Here is a 16,466-nt window from a genome sequence, read left to right as displayed (position 1 = left end):
CCAATTTGTAAGAGGAATGAGTTCCATGCAAGGCATTCCACACGTGTACATCTATCCTGGATTATGCCTCCCCGTTTATCCTCCTCGTGATCCATGAAATTGAAGTCACCAGCCAGGATCCAATCATCGATTCCTGTTGGAAGGCGACGTTGCAGAACTCAGAAGAAGTGTGCTCGTGAGGTGGAGCAGGATGCTGGGGCGTAGATGTTCAACAGGCCTATGGTTCAGGCATTTACTTTTATCACTATCATGTGAGCACGTCCAGGGATTAGGATTTGGTGCGAGGTGCCGAAGGATTGCCATGGTCCTTTGGCGATGATGAGGGTTCCTCCTCGCCTTCCAACTGCAGGGTTCCAGAAGTGTTCACCTTGTGAAAACTTAAAGATTGTCTGGTGTTCTTGCATTCTTTGCTCCTGGAAACAGAAAAAGTCACACTTTCCTATCACTCCTTCTAACTGGCGAAGGTACTGTCGTAGCCTCGCCTTCTTGTCATTCCATAGCACTCCATCCTTACTAATGCCTCCTACATTCCACGACAGCACGCTGAGATCAGTCATGTTTGTGGTGATCCGATTGCGTTCCACCCACGAGAATTCACGATCTCTCCCTCCTCTCGTGGGGATGACACCACTTTTGGTGAGAAGGGCTGCGTACAGCTCCATGTTGTTGCCCACGATTGTGGCCTTGTCTACTTCCACACGGTACTTAAGATCCTTGATTACCTTGGACGCTTCCAGAAAGCTGTGTACTCCATTCTCTGGGAGCTGATCGCGCGCCATGTGGAATGTGGGGGTGACATATCCAACCGGAGGGCCGCTCCATAGTGCTAGGTACTTCTGGGGACGTGTGCTGCTTACGTGGAGCCACAAGTTGACTTTGAGTCGCATGAATCATCGGGAGGAGGACGCCTGCCCTCTCGGCACCTGGTCCTCTGACGGGGATCTCTCCACTTGTGCTCGTTCCAGGGATGGGGAGCGTTGGTCTCTTGTCATCTCAGGTGAAGCTTGTCCGGCCCTCAGTGCTTCTTCCTTGCGCTTTGACGCTCTGTCGGACTGTCTCCTAGATGTTCCTCCTTGAGCCGATGGGCTTCTCCTTCTCTTTTCCTGGTCCTGCATCAGCTTAGATGGTGTCGCTGCTTCTGGGGGTGTCATCCTAGACTCCTGGATATGGATCGGGTGCACTTTCCCCATGATCCGGATCTTGTTAGGGATTGGCGCCTTTCCAGTGTACAGAACGTGGATGAGCTGATCCCTTGACTCCTCCCTTGTCACCCGTTTCCCTAGGTACTGTGTGAAGCCCTCCACCATCATTACCAGGAACACCGGGGTGTTGTCTGTCTCACACAGGTCCTCGACGATTAGATCCAGCTCCATTGTTGGGCGGTGAACCAAGTCCTTCTGGCTCAGAGAGAATCCTGGTGGGAACTTGTAGAAGAACAACTCGTGTGTTGGTCTCGTCACCCTCTGCTTGAGGACCAGGGCTCGCTGGTTTTTCTCCGTGCTCACCTCCACGCTGTAGCAGTTCTGGCTGAGGAACGTGACTGGTCTCCCCCAGAACGACACTCCTGCCTCTTTGAAACCTTCCTCGAGCCCTTCCAATGCTACTTGCCGGTCCAGTTTGTTCCCTTCAAAGATTGCCAGGATCAAGTTCTTGGCTGCCTTGGCTTGTCGTTCCTGCAGTTCCACGAGGACCTCATTTGCCTCCACTTGTAGTTCTCCTGGGACTGGTGCTGTGACGTCCGACATTGCCGGTGCAGCAGCTGAACGGGGCGAGACAGCCTTCTCCACATCCATGTACAGCTTGTCCACCCTTGTCCATCCGAGATAGAGTACGTCCGACTCCTTCATCTTCTTGAGCGGGACGGCTGGTATTGCTTTCTCCTTGCTGATCTCGGTCGAAACTCTCAAAGCTGGTGTTTCTGGAGCCTTGGTGGTTGCTGGGGTGGTCTTTTCGATCTGGTTGCCCTCCAAGTCCACCTCTTTCCCCTGCTTCTCCTCTGTCGTCGCTTGGATGACTCGTTCCCTCTGCTGTGTGTCCATGAACAGCGTGCTCAAACCCGGTGAGGAAGAGTGTGAACCGGGTGAGGTCTGTTGTGGCGTGTCCTCCAGCGTTTCATCTACATACTTGCCAATTCCTTCCAAAGCTGAGACCGATGGGATCCTTTAAAGCGCAGACGCCCTGACCGGCGGTGTTGTGTTCGGCGGAGGGGTAGTTGTTTGCCTGGAAGACGAGGCCTCTGAAACTCCCTTTGATTTTTTGCCCCCCGTCGCAGTCGGTTTCTTCTTCTTTGTGGTATTGGCTGTGTTGGTGGACGAGGAGGGAGCAGCTCGAGTCGGTTCTCTAGTTGTTTTTGCTGCTGTTGTTGGCCGGGGCGGGGGGGCTTGGGCTGCATCTGCCTCTAGTTCTGGTTCCGCAGCTTCGTTGTCCTTCGGGGGCGGCAGTGGGCACTGCTTGAGCTTGATCGAGAGCTTCATCCCCGTGCTTCTCGTTTCTGGTCGATGCTCTGCCGCAGCTCTCTCCTCGTCATCAGGGGTGTTCTGAGTCGTGTCCGTGTGGGGGGGATCTTCCCGTTTGTCCTCCAGTGGTGGACCTCGTTTTTGCATGTTCTTTGTACGCGGCATTTCCTTCTTTGTTCTGGTCCTGTGTTCAGCAAAGAGTTCACGGATCAACGCTACTCCTCGAGGATGATGCGGTGGTTCTGTTTAGGTACTGCTGGCAGTTTTTTGAGTCGGAGAAGGGGGCGTGTGGGGGGAGGCGTGTGGGGGATCAAGCCGTGGGGAAGGGAGGGGAGAGAAGTCAGCGTGTGATCGAGAGGGTGGAGAGGAAACTAACCGGGGAGCAAGGGGGTGGGGAGGAGAACAGACCTCTTGGTTTCTGGTGTGATGCTCCTCTTCTTTTCTGTTTGTTTTCTTCTGCTCTCCAGCCGCTCGCGAACACGATTCAACTTTTCCGGGCAAGGGCAAGTCTAGGGTTGTTGCCACTGCTCTTGGGGGGGGGGGGGGGGGGGGGGGGGGGCCCCCATTTATTTTGACCCCTTTAAATGGACGTGCTCCCTCTTAAGTTCGCCTTGGATTTTGATGATGTATCGCGATCTTGGCGATTCTCCCGCCGTACATTGTGTTGGTTCGAGGCAGTCTGTACACTTAACTGCCCTCTTGATGATTGTCGGGGTGATGGCGACATGGGGGAGTGTTCCCTGGTGACACGTGGGGGATGGTGACGTCATTTTTCTTTTCCTTCGTCATCTTTCCCACCCATTCTGGACCGTGCGATCTTGCCACAGTTGATCTTAGCCGTGGCTGGGACTTGTGCGTGGGAGAGGCAGCAGATCCTTCGGTTGGAGCTTGCCTCTCGCGATCCAATAGTTGTGACGCTGATCGGCTCGGTGCGTGTATTGTCATCCTTGTGTGTGATTTTTTGGTGTTTGTCGCTGTCTGCTCCAGGCCGTTGGATCTTTTTTCGGACGATCCTGACCGTGCTTGGGACTTAGCCATTTCTCGCATGGGCTTTGTCTGAGCGGGAAGAAATTTTCGATTGGGCGGAGCATGGATTCTTGGGGAGGGATGCTCTCGACCAGGTGAAAAATGATTTGGAGGTGGAACTACTGATTGAAGTCCATACCTGTGTGCCCCTTGCCATGACACTTTCTGCAGTTTGGTCTGACTTTGTCAATGGGGTTTTAATTAATTTATCCTCTATAAACCATAGAGTCTGATTTCGACATGCTCGAAACCCGGAAAGAGCTCTTCAAGATTTTTTTTAGGGGGGGTGTGACGAGGGGAACAAAGTAGAACTGGTACTCAAGTCCGTGACCTCCAATCCTCCAGCTTCCAATGTTCCTGGTGTTGAACTCTGTCGACTTGGGGAGGTACACGTGCCGTCGTTCCTGAACATGTGCTGCCAAATCCATATTGGTGGTTTCCACATCCATTCTTCTTCTCCAGCCTCGCTTCTTCCTCTAAAAAACATCTGGTCCGACTTGGTTAAACGGGGCCTTTTATTTTCCAGAAAAAAACCAAAAAAACTGGGCATGGTTTCATTGGGCACAAAACCAGCAAAGAGCCTTTATCTAGAGGAGCCTACAATGGAAGTACCTACAGAAAGGGGGGTTGCTCATGAACTGGCGCCCGAAGGTCTTTTGAGATGCGTCACCTCTAACCATTCGTCCGGTGGTGTCCACCTCCATTCCCGAGTACCTGCCTCCCCTTGCTTCCATAAAAAATGCCAGATCTATGCTTCTTTTTTTGCTTTTTCTGGACCATTTCTCCCTCCTCTATTTTCCAGTTGTAGGACACGGGCTGCTGCTGCAGTTATCATTCTAGTCCACACCCATGACGCCACCACCCTTGGTCCTTCTTCCCTGTCATTAAAGATTCTGTTGCACTGGGCTTTCCATACTTCCCACATTGTAATTCCTCATAATAGGTCCACTATCTCTGTTGGAATTCCTTCTATGTCTGTTCGAGTTGTGTTGAGCTGATCAAACCATGGTGCCCCTTCTTCTATTGCTGCCCATTTCCAAGAGTCTGTTCCATTTCGCATTCCTGCGGCAGCTTCGCCCCACACTGCCGCTTCATATGTGAGGCACACTTGTCTTTTGGAGTGTTGTTGTAGCATCCAGCACATGCTTCTCCACACGTCTTGTGCGCTTTCACATTCCCATAGTATGTGCCTTTGTGTCTCCCTCGCTCCACATTTATCTCAAGTTTGCTCCAAGAGGTGTATGTTCCGTTTAGATGGTAGCCAGTCTTGCATTGTCAACCACATGAAGTATCTTGTTTTTGCTGCCCACTGTCCTTTCCATAGTTCTTTCAATATCGCCTGTTGTGACTTGTCCTGTATGTTGGCTCGTTTCATCCTTGATACCAGTAGTGAGTCACTGCATGGCCAAATGAGCCTTCTCCCCAGTCTTGGTTCGTAAGCAAAAAATTCTTCCTTTTTCCTTCCCTGCCAATTCCATTCTGTCGGGTCCCAGGCCAGCTCGCTTAATTTTTGTTGCCTGAACCAGTACATCCTAGCTACTTGGCCTTCTGTTATTGTCGGGTCCATTGATGCTGTTTTCTTATCTATCCGTATAACTCGTATTGGCTCTGCTCTTGACATGTCCGGTCGTAGGCTCTCCTCGGGCACCTTGTATGGTAATAGTCTACCAGCCACCCCGACTTCGAAAACAAAACATTTTGCCTGGTCTTGAGTTGCCGTATATATCACCTTTTCCTCGGCTATCCACCATGCTGGTGTCGTTTCTCTGACTTCCCTAATGCTCTGTTTGCAGTTCCCTCATGCGTATTCAAAGGCTGTTTCGAACTTTTTCAGCCTGTGTGCCGAGATTTCCAGCCTGTAGAAAGCTTTTAGTCTATCTCTGTTCATTTTTGTTTCCCCCACTTTTATCATCGAGTCAGCTTCTGCAAATGTTCTCATCCCAGAACTGTGAAGGTCCCGGCATACTTTGTCTATTCCTTTGTCCGCTGTTTCCCCCAAATATTTCCCCTTATATTGAAATAGCTTATTAAGAAATATTGGTTGTCGGTCCAACTCGTAGGTGTTTGTCGGTTTTCTTTTTTCCATCTTGCTCTTGAATTCTTTCCACAATCTGAACAGTTTCCCAGAGAATGTATTTGGTTTTGGCATTTTCAGCACACCTTCCGTGAACAGCCACCTTTCATCTTTTTCCCAGTTTTGCCTCGTGTGTTCTAGTCTGTCCGGAATGACTTTGAGCAGTTGGTGGCGTAGTAGGAGTTTCCATGGCTGGTTTCCGGGCATGTTCATTCGGTGAAAGATTTTGAATAGCAACTGCATTGGATTGCATTGCCTTGCATTGTTCCTCTATATCTATTATGTTTATCCCCCCATCCTGTTTTGCTCTTGTGACCGAGCTCCATCCAATCTTTGCCCCTCCTCTTGATACTCTTCCATACATATGTCCTGATGAGCTTGTTCATTTCTTTTAGCATCTTCTTGTCCAAGTTCCATGATGCCACCAGGAACCAGATTGCCCCTAGCACTATATTATTCGCCACTACACATCTTGCCGAGAAGGACAGCTTTCGTGACGCCCAAAATTTCAGTTGATCTCTGAGTTTTTCGACTGCTTTTTGATTCTGTGGGAGGGGGTCGTATGCCTGGCCTATTTGGAACCCCAAGTACCTTGTTGTTTCTCTTTGTTTCAGCCACTTAAAATCCCACTCACTCCCCCAATTTGGTGGGTCAGAGCTCGGCAGCCATATTCCCACCGATTTTCCCCAGTTTATTCTTGAGCCAGCTGCCAGGTTGAAGAAGTCCAAGTCCTTCTTGACCTTGCTCATGTTCTCCGGGGAGCCTGACGTGATGATTCCTGTGTCATCTGTGAAGGCACTGGATTTCAACTGCCTTTCCGCTGTCCCTGCCAGGTCTTGTAGTGAGTCTCTGCACCCAGGCAATACCAGCCCTTCCGGCCCGTCCGCCCTTGCCAAATAGTGTGCTAAAGCATCGGCCACGAACAGGAATAAAAACGGTGCTAGTGGACACCCTTGTCTTACTGACCGTTGCAGCTTGATCGTGTTCCCCACTGTCCCGTTTATTGTGACCTTGCTTGATGCGCCTTGGTATAAGGTGGCCGTCCATCCTATAAACTTTTCTGGGATGCCGATCTTCCTCATTGTCATTTGCAGGAATTCCCAGTCTACTCTGTCATATGCCTTCTCGTAATCCAGGAGTATTATTGCCATCTCTAATCCTTGGTCTTTGACTTGTTCTTGTGTGAGCAGCACTGTCAAGATGTTGTCCACCAGTTGTCTTCCTTCCACAAATCCATTCTGAGTGTCATGTATCGTCTCTGGCAATAACGGCCTTAATCTCTTGGCTAGCACCTTGGCTACTATCTTGTATAGTGTATTTAGCATCGATATCGGTCTCCAGTTCTTGATTAGGGATGCATCCCCTCCTTTTTTGGGGATGAGCGCAATTATTCCATCTATGGCTTTTGGGGGCCATTGTCCCATTCTCATCACCTCCTTCCATGTGTCCAACACTACTGGCCCCAACCATTCCCAGTTTGCTTTATAGTACGCTGGCTGCATCCCATCTTCCCCGGGCATCTTGTCATCGTTCAAGTCTCTAATTGCATCCTCTAGCTCTTCCAATGTGAAGTTTCTACACAGGGCCCGTGCTAAGGATTCATCTACTTTCTGGGGCACCGACTAAAGAACTTCCTCCATGGCCATTTTCCTTTCTTCTGTCCACGGTTCTGCTCTAAACAGTCCTTGGTAGTATGTCTCAGCCATCTTGTGCATCTCCTGTAGGCTCATGTGCATCACACCTTTATCATCCTTGAGCCCGAACATTGGCAGGGATGTAACTCTTGCTTTTATGGACTTATAAAACTCTTTGTTTAGTGCATTCTCACTAATATGCCATTTGAGGTGCCCCGACCTTATAAATGCCTCCATTTTTTCCGCTTCCAGGGTGAAAAGTTGGGCTTTGGTTCTTGCTAGCTGAGTTCTCAGTGATGTATCCAGCGGGTCCAACCTGATCAATCTCTTAATAGCTTCAATATTTCTTCTTATTGTTTGTACTTTTTTGAAAACTTTCCTTCGCTTGTTCTGTGTCTTTTTCCGGATTTCATTGGCTATCTTGATTGTGAACTTGTGTAGATCTCCTCCTTCTTGCTGATTCCACTTTTCTTTTATGTAGTCATTCAGTTTCCCATCCTTGAAGTTTTTCCGAGATACCGCTTTGTTCCCCACCTCTTTAAGATGGGAAGCATCAATGACACCGAGTTATGATCCGAGAAGTCTCTATATCCCATTGTTATATCTAATTTTCCACTATTCTGACACAGTTCGGGTGATACATAAAAACGGTCCAGTCTTCGTTGAATTCCCTGTTGCTGGTGCTCTTGCCATGTGAATCTTGGCTGGTGTTGTACAAAACCTGGGATGTTGTACGTATCTTCTAGCCCATTGCTAGCACTAGTTGTGCCCACATTGCTCTTTCCCTGCTTGTCCTTTTGTCTCTCATCTCTCCCCCATCTTTGTCTAGCTCTTCTTCCACAAAGTTGAAGTCTCCCGTGACCATCCATGTTGAGGGTTGTGTAGGTATTTGGTGTACCAATTCATTCCAGAAATCTGCTCTTTCAGAGGAGCTTCCTGCTGGTGCATACACATTCATGAGGCCCACTAACATATCTCCTATCTTAAACTGGACACACTGCACTCTACCCGGAACCAGTATTGGATGATCTTCGACCAGGGATTCCCACGGGCCTTTTACCACTATTAATGTGCCTCCACTACATGATACTGCCGGATTCCAGAAATATTTCCCTTTCGTAAACTTATAAACCAGGTCCATACTTGAGAGCCTATGCTCTTGCACACACAAGAAATCAAAACATTGAGTCACACCTTCTACTTGTCTAAGGTACTGTCTAAACTTCGTCTTTTTGTTATTCAGTGCTGACTTCTCCTTCTTCAGGCCTCCCACGTTCCATGTTCTCACGTTGACGTTAACCATTTCTGAATCCTTGGGCACTGCCAAGACACTGTCTCTCCACCCAATGGTATGGTCCCATTGGTCGAAGTGGCCATGCAATTGGGATTCTCACCGTTCCTTGGAACCTGAACGAGTTCGGCGCTTGCTCCATGAAATTGTCTTCTTGAATTGAGAACCTCTGCGGGTTCCAGTTGAAGTTGGAGGCCAGAATATCCTCCAGAGTCCGGCCTATGTCTTGTCCGGGCGATATCAAAATTGCCGGTGGGGCGTATCCAACTCTGTTGTCGATCCATTCTCCCAGGAACTTGGGAGGGTTCGTTCCACTGACATAGAGCTCTATTTCACAGACTGCTCTCCTTGGGGGAGTGAATCCTGGCGGACAGTTCCCTCTTGCAAAGTCTTCCGTTCTTCCTGATCTTGAACGCGACTGTTGTTCTTCTACTGGCCCCGGCACCCTCTATGTTGCCTGCTGTGGTGGCAGTTCTCCTTTATCCTGGACAATCTCTACTTCTGTGTCAGGTCCCTTTGCCTCCCCCACGGCTTGTCCTTCAAAAAGTCTTCCTGTCGGCCTCCATTCTTTCCCTCGTGAAGCCCCCGACTGTCCTTTTTCCTGCTTGGCTGCTGTTGATTGCTCCCCTTGTCCCTCCTCCTTCAGTCCTTTGGTTCGAGGCTTCTTGCTTTCTCCGCTGGAGGCCGCTTTCTCTGTTGTTTCCCTTTCCCCTCTGGCTCCTCTTTTCTTGCCTTCCGAACCACTATTTGCTTTCTATCGGTCCTCCCCTGTTTCCTGCATTCCCCCCATGCTTGCTCCTCTGACCAAACAGTGTTTCCCAATGTGTCCCATGCGCCGGCAGATAATGCACACGCTCGGGTTTGGTAACAACATAACCCGAATCCTTCTTGGCACTTCCCCCTTCCCTGGCTTGAGTTCTATCTCGAAGGGGATGTGTACTTCTTTCGGAATCCTGACTTTAACCGTGACTCTATCTCCCACTGGCATTCCTTCCATCCTTATAAACGTAGCAAACTACCTCAGTATTGCCGCCAGAATCTTGTCTTCTGCCAGTGCCACGTCCATGCCATGTAGCTCAAAGTTCATGATCACAGATGGCGGGAGTAGCATCCTTTTTTTCTGGGGCGTGAAGTTGTTGTGGTATGCTCTGAAGAAGAGCTGAAAGTCCAACTGTGCGTATGCATCCACTCGCAGCAACTTGTGCCGAGTTCTCTCGTCCTTGATCACCACATTATAGCACTTTTCCCCCAGGTCCTTCACATCTTCTGCTAAAACCGTGACCAACATGTCGTGATACGCCAGCACCGCACACACCCAATCTGACATGACAAATCCTGCCGGAACTGCTCCTTCCACTATCACATGTATTGTTTCCTCAGCTCTTCTAGCTTGCAGCTTGTTTAATTCCTCCATGAATTCTTCCGGGTCTACTTCCAATACGTCGTTTGCTGGTCCATGTGGCATTCTCGTGGGCTTCCTTGGTGGCATTATCTCCTCGATCTTCACTGGAGGTGGCCCGAACGGGACTATGGGTGCATCCGGACATACAGACATTTTTGAGTACTGCGGCAGTACCTTCGGGTATCCTGTCTCCGGCTCTTGCTTTCCATCCGGGGATATCACCACTTCTGGTGTGCACTCTTCCCGGATTCCTCTTGACGATGATGCTTCCCACTGTCTCGCCTTTGTCTGGCCAAGGGGGGCCAAAAACCCTTTGTGGGGCATTTGCTGTGCCGGACTTGAGTCAGGGGAGCTGGGCCGCACAAGACGCCAGAGAAGCGATCTCGCCAGATTGCAACACCGCGGGGTGTCTAACCAAAAAACCAAGTGCTAGGACTTAGAAATTTCTGGCAACTCAAAGGCTGAGCGTTTGAGCTGTTAGATCTGTACGATCCAACGGTGGAGGATCCAACAGCCAGCGGGAATGCCACTTACCAGACTCTCTCGAGTGAGACTGCATAATTCAGGTCCGAGCAGTGAAGGCAAACTTTCACCCATGAGATATAACGCTGTCAGAGGTCACGCAGCACCTTCCAGATTTTCATCCCAGTGACTCCGTCATCCAAACACACACCTTCCAGGTCGTACAGATTCAATCTGCCGTGAAGCTTTGGCAGAAGTGAGGCAGATAGGAAATCTGCACGATTCGCAAAAGCGGAGCTTAGCACTTCATAGAATACGCACCAGTCGCGCAGTGTAAGCTCTCATATAAGAGGACACAGCTTAGAGGAGCTGTAAATCCCGTGTTCCCACCATGCATCCAAGGCTTGAATCAGAAACATGTATCTGTTCGTGAAATATAAAACGCGAGTGCTTCGAGACGACAATAGCGTGCTGTGCTTATGCACCAGCCATCTGCAAAATTCAACGTTTAAGCAAGGAAAACAAAAATTCCAGAAAATAGTATAGTCAGGAGGCACGTACCTTGGTAAGTTGGCTTGACTTGAGCCGACGAATTTCTCCCACAGACAGTCTGATGAACACAGAGCGTACCAGTGCTTGCAAACTTGTCTTGATGAAGATAAGTCTCTCGCCGTCATTGACGTAAAGACACCTCGTCTGGGATAGCGGAGATTGGACTCTGGTTGGAGCTCCCAGTTGCGCCCAGTCGAGTTTGTGCGAGCGTTGCACAGACTCGTCCTTGAGCTTGTTTTCTTCTGGAGTGTGTAAAGAAAGCCACAAGAGTGACCACAGAGCCGGCCGCTTCTGATCCTGGTGAATTTCAACAAACGAAAATGTGATGCCTGGACTCGGGATCTCTTTCTCAGGAACTCCCCGAGGATCGCATTCCTTACCGCTGCTCGCATCCGACTTTCTCAGCATCGTCTCCAGGAGTGGAATCTGGTTCGCCACTCACCAGTCACAGACCATCTTCCGACAGACGTAATCTTCACATTAACTTGCTTCCAAGAAGGCCCGGTACAGCTGGAAGTAGAACTTGTACACAGGCCAACCTGTAGAGACGTAGAACAAAAGAAAGAATACCAGATGAATTCCATCAGCAGCAGTGTTGGTGACCCAGACTCGGTACGTTTTACCTCCATTCCTGCGTAAGGAGTGAACGATTCGAACAGACTTGTCAAGGAACGGCTTCGTTTCTTCACTTCGAGCGTTGGAACCCGTTTCATTAGAGCCGCTGGTGTTCCTGTCTAAGGATATTGACAGAATAAACACTAGTGACAGAGCGAACCATTCAGTAGCATGTACAGAGATTACCTACCTGGTCGAGGGTAAAACTGTGATATGTGGACCTGTGGGAACGTGTACTCTCGTATTAGTTCCATGATCCTGTCAAAATCCTCTGATGTTTCTCCTGACAAGGATAAAAGCTCAATAAGATACAATCTTTTTCATGCATGCGAGTGTACCTGGAAATCAACAGATAATATCTGTAGCGATATGAACCTCTGGGACTAGTCTTGTGAGAGTATCCACAATTTTTCTAAACTCGGAAAACGTGTACTCCCTCTTCATGCCCTGAAGAACACAGAAAACAGCTTACAGAGACAAAACAATCACCCAGAACATCGGTACCTGCAACACCGAGTCCCTTCCAGATTGAACCAGAACATGAAGGAACAAATACACGCAGGGGTGACAGCCATTTCCTCCAGATGCTGTAAGATGTAGATTCGAAGCATTGTACTTCTGTCTATGAGGAAGCGCGGCAACTAAAGCACGTAGAAGCGCTGGTATATTTGCTCCAATGTCTCGTCCTGTAGTGCAAAGAAAGAAAAAAGTAAATAAAAAATGCCAGCTTGAAACAGATAACCATAACCGTAAGCTCCAGTGTCGCCATATCTCCTTCACACCTTCAGACACCACGGTTTTCAATCTTTGCACCTGTAGATAAAGCTCAGTAACAGAGAAAAGAAACTGGCGAAGGTCCTTACTAGTGTGTCTACTGTGTAGCTGCCAAGATGCCCGCGAGCATGCTTCGTCTTGCAGTATGTGCAAGCACCCAAGCAGCCAACGTTGATAGGAATGATCTCGACAAACTTGTTCTTACGAACCTGAAAACACAACAGCAAAAGAGATTATAAACTTTTGGCAAATCAAGAGCGGTAAAGCATCCCGTCGAAGCAGCCGGGCCTCGTGGCGTTTCAAAGTCTCCCCCGCTGTATTTGCTGCACTCCGATGACGCTGACAGCTTCGAGATCTTTTAAACCCTGAGGAACGCATCCAGCTATCCACCAAGGGAATAGAGGCTGCTTTGCCTTTACATATCAGTGTTTCCATTGTCGGAGCTTTCACAGTACACCTGCGAATAAAACAGCAGCAACAATTGATCCAGCTTAAGATTCTTCCTTCTGATACTGAACTTACGTGTTGATCAGCCAAAGATCAGCTCTCTGAGGAGAGTCCGAGATGGCCATAAGCCTGAAGCTGTCCTGCCATATACTCACTGCCGCTCTGAATGAGTAGTCAACATTAGTTCTTTTCTACGTGAACCTACTCCAGTTTACCTGCCCGAATGCAGGTAAACTCAGTAAAGTCTACACCATTTCACAGATTCAGCTGAACATACCTCAATGGCAGTTTCAGGTGTTTTCTACCAACCTCACATCGAATGCAGTCGAAGCTCGCCTCGCACAATGTCCCATTCTACGGCTAGAACCCTAAAAATCAGAGTACCTAGGTTAGGGTTCCGCCATGGTGCGAGAGCAGTCTCATGGGAAGCGGCCAAGGGCGGATGGGGAAGAATTGGAATCAGATATCAGGGCTGGGAAGCGGCAAAGGGCGGATGGGCCTGAGCGATCGATTCAGCAGCAGATTGAGGAAGTGGAATCGGAGATCAGGGCCGTGCAACAAGCGATTGAGCAGGTTGAGCAGAAGGTGGAGCGCGCTGACCAGAAGGTGGATTCCACGCAGGGTGAGCTTCAGAAACACTGGATGGAGGAGAAAAAGCAGCTCCGTGAGAAGGAGAACCAGCTCCGTGAGCTTCAGAAGCACTGGATGGAGAAGGAGAAGCAGCTCCGTCAGCAGCTCATTCCCTCTAGTGGAGTTGTTTGGTCAAACGCCCGTGATCGGATTGCCAAGCTGAAGGAGCTCTTTGGACCTCGTCTTAAGCATGCCCGCATGTACAGAAAATGCCTTGAAAGGGATTCATTATCTTCTTTGCCAACTGGCTTGTCTCTGAAGGACATCGGGCAGCAGTTTCCCATTGTTGGACGAGAGAAGACTGTGGATGCTTTGCTCAGGGGTAACTGGCTGTTGTACAAGCAATTCATGAGCAGTCAACACACAGACTGGGATGTGTTTAGGCGCCTCCACCATATAATGGGTGTGGTTGGATTCCCAGGTGCGGGAAAAACATCCCTTGGCAAGGCACTCCCACAAATACTCATTGAGATGAGAAGGCAACGGAGTGATCCATGGCTAAGGATTCAAGAACTTGCCTCACTTTTCGATACATCAACCGATGAGGTGCGACCGTGGGATGCCATGATGAGCACCGTTGAACATCTCGACGTGCTCATGTACCATGATTTTATTTCAACTTTTCATGGCGAGGCCGGGCTGGGTGATGCTCAGGTTTTGGCCCTGAGGACTTTGCATGCAGCTGTTTCTAGAGCAGATGGCCAAGATGACATCAGAAAAGATACTGGGACTTGGACGCGCTTTCCTTACCAAGAGCTTGTCGCTGTTGTTGATGCCGAAGCACCTGATTTGAAGAAGTTCCTCCTGTTTGATGACGTGATAGCTTTGTTGCGAGAAGTCTGCGAGCTCGGAGACCAAAACATTTTCCTGTCGTTCTTCTTTGATGAGATTGGGAGGAGCAACGTCCTTGTTCAGAAACTGTTTCGGGAGTTCATAGTTTGGAAGCACAGGAACGTGGGTGGCAAAACGTTTGTCACTATGCTCGGAGCGACCAACCTTTTCACAGCGGCATCTTTGAGAGAGAGCGGTGACAATGGATCATCTGAAGTGATTTATATTCCTGTCAACCCTCTCAGCAGCAGCGATCGGGAGAAGCTGGTGTTGCAAGTCTTTAACAAGGTGCTGAGGACTTCAAACCGTGAAGAACTTCACGCTTTAAATGATGGCATGCAGCTGTTGTGCAAGCTGAGCGGAGGGAATCCGAGGTTGATTACCTTCATGGTTCAGGCTTTGGCTTCAGATGACCCAGACATGGCCCTTGACATTGACAACCTTGCGCTGAGAATTCAGGAGCCCTTCCTGAGAGACAAAGTAAGGCAGATTCTGGATCGTGTGTGGAGCCTATGCAGAAGATTTAAATATTACAATGGCTTTGCCGGGGATGAGAGATTTTCTTATCTCTTACGAGCAATTCAAGCATCGATGCTTCGTGAGCATGTCTCAAGGAATGGACCGGTTCTGCTGCAGGCCTTTCCAAGAGAGAATGTTTTGACATGGGAAGCTCTGGAGAGTTGTGGAGTAGTGGCTGTGGTTCTTGACGAAGAAAAGGCTCTGGTGGAGTTTTCACCTGTGTTACTGCATAAGCTAACACTCCAGCGGGAGGACCTTTTTGGCTCTACAACTTTTGATTTGACAACAATGTCAACGGATGATTGGAAGCAGAAGGAAGACAACGATTCGTTGTCTCTGATCTTCAGCATCTACATTCATAAGGTATGTGAATTCTACGTTCATAGTCTTTCATAGTCTCGGTTACTAACATGTTATTTGCAGTTACTATCGGGGGGTTCAGACACCTTCATGCTGGTGGATGTGTTGCCTTGCGATTGGTACATCCCTGACAATCTGAAGAACCGAAAGTTCAGGTTCCCCACTTTTCCAGTTTCAATCAAGCAACTGAGTCCAGGTATGTTCTTGTTTTTAGTTTTTTGGTTTCGGATCAAACACAGTAGTCCAGGCTCAAAGGAGGAGGTTCAAAGGTCAGGGACTTGGGCCATCTGTGGACCTTGGAACAGCGGGGCTGATACCTTCCTGATACTCGAGGAAGTAAAAGGCATTGATTTGGAGCCATTTCTTTTGTACATCCAAAGCAAGTGCTCTGGAGACCCTCTTAAGCCAGCCATTGCGGATTGGTCGGAAGTCGTTCGAAATCTTAAGAGTGATGTCCGAAGACTGATTGCTATCAAGGACAATGAGCAGCCTGGCGATGAAAGTAAGTCCATACGTTATACATTTTTCGTTTATTTTTAATTTTTGTTTTTTGTAGAGTATGCTCGAACAAACTTTGGATATGTATTTTTCTCAGACAAGGACAATTCATCAGCTCTCTCATATCAAAAGTCTAATCCGATGGATATATATGCCTCAAGTGTTATTATCGGCTCCAATTTTGGTATGATCGAGCAGATTGCAGCTGTAAGGCATACCACCAGTATTTAGTGGTAAAGGAGGCTTTCCAGGTGTGATTCAGCTAGACTTTGATACAAAGCGAGTCTTATGATTCTGGTTTTCCTTTGGTAGGTGACTGGATTCTCTATTGGTGACAGTAAGGGAAACGGCATAGATAATGTGTTGACGATGTTGAGTGCACAACAATCCATATTTAAGTTTATTTAAGAAATTTGGTTTAAAAAGTCATAATTATTATTATTTCAGTTATTTTAAATTCATGTATAGTCATATATAGTAAATCCATATATATGTATTTAGCCTGAGCTTAGGTGTCTCTCTTAAAACATTTCTTTCTCTTCTATTTGATTATTTACAAGCAGCCATGTAGGTACTTCATTTGATTGATATCTTTTAGATTTCTTGCTCTTATAGTTGGCATATTAAACTAAGTCCATGGATGTAACAAAGTTTCCCTTTTGACTGTTGAATTTTTGTCAAAAGTTCTGAAGTGGAATGGTTATATCAATAAAAGTTGAGACTACTCGAGAATAAGTAATGGGATTGAGATAGAGGAAGAGTCTCAAGCAAGTTTAGCAAAAACTAAACTAATGAAAGGGAGAGAACCACCATAGGTGGTCGATCGAGTCTTTATGTTAGAGAAACTATGCTTTTTGGAGGATGGACAAGGCATGATGAGCCTTTGGTGTCAAAC

At 48.3% G+C, this 16,466-nt stretch overlaps 1 protein-coding gene and 1 pseudogene across 2 annotated transcripts; one reads left to right on the top strand and one right to left on the bottom strand.

Annotated features, from left to right (window-relative positions):
* Positions 1-10,573: 10,573 nt before the first annotated feature.
* Positions 10,574-13,087, bottom strand: LOC9639882 (annotated as a pseudogene).
* Positions 13,047-16,077, top strand: LOC9639810. 2 transcript variants are annotated; one of them, XM_024660103.1, is made up of 6 exons: positions 13,047-13,405; positions 13,448-15,076; positions 15,137-15,269; positions 15,321-15,575; positions 15,630-15,822; positions 15,884-16,077. In XM_024660103.1, the coding sequence occupies exons 1-5, from the start codon at positions 13,136-13,138 to the stop codon at positions 15,800-15,802; spliced, it is 2,460 nt and encodes an 819-aa protein (XP_024515871.1). In that variant the 5' UTR covers positions 13,047-13,135; the 3' UTR covers positions 15,803-15,822; positions 15,884-16,077. The 2 variants fall into 2 exon arrangements, with proteins under 2 accessions (XP_024515871.1, XP_024515870.1); XM_024660102.1 differs by having other exon boundaries at positions 13,047-15,076.
* Positions 16,078-16,466: the final 389 nt, after the last annotated feature.

The sequence above is a fragment of the Selaginella moellendorffii genome, unplaced genomic scaffold (genome assembly GCF_000143415.4).
Source record: "Selaginella moellendorffii unplaced genomic scaffold, v1.0 SELMOscaffold_72, whole genome shotgun sequence".
NCBI classification, from domain to species: Eukaryota; Viridiplantae; Streptophyta; class Lycopodiopsida; order Selaginellales; family Selaginellaceae; genus Selaginella; species Selaginella moellendorffii.
This window is presented reverse-complemented; position numbering and strand designations above follow the sequence as displayed.

Excerpts from the sequence above, each read along its gene's own strand:
- LOC9639810 (XM_024660102.1), top strand. The coding sequence starts at position 13,136 with ATGGTGCGAGAGCAGTCTCATGGGAAGCGGCCAAGGGCGGATGGGGAA. Across the intron at positions 15,077-15,136 it reads TCAGCATCTACATTCATAAG|TTACTATCGGGGGGTTCAGA; the intron begins GTATGTGAATTC and ends TGTTATTTGCAG. Across the intron at positions 15,576-15,629 it reads TGAGCAGCCTGGCGATGAAA|AGTATGCTCGAACAAACTTT; the intron begins GTAAGTCCATAC and ends TGTTTTTTGTAG.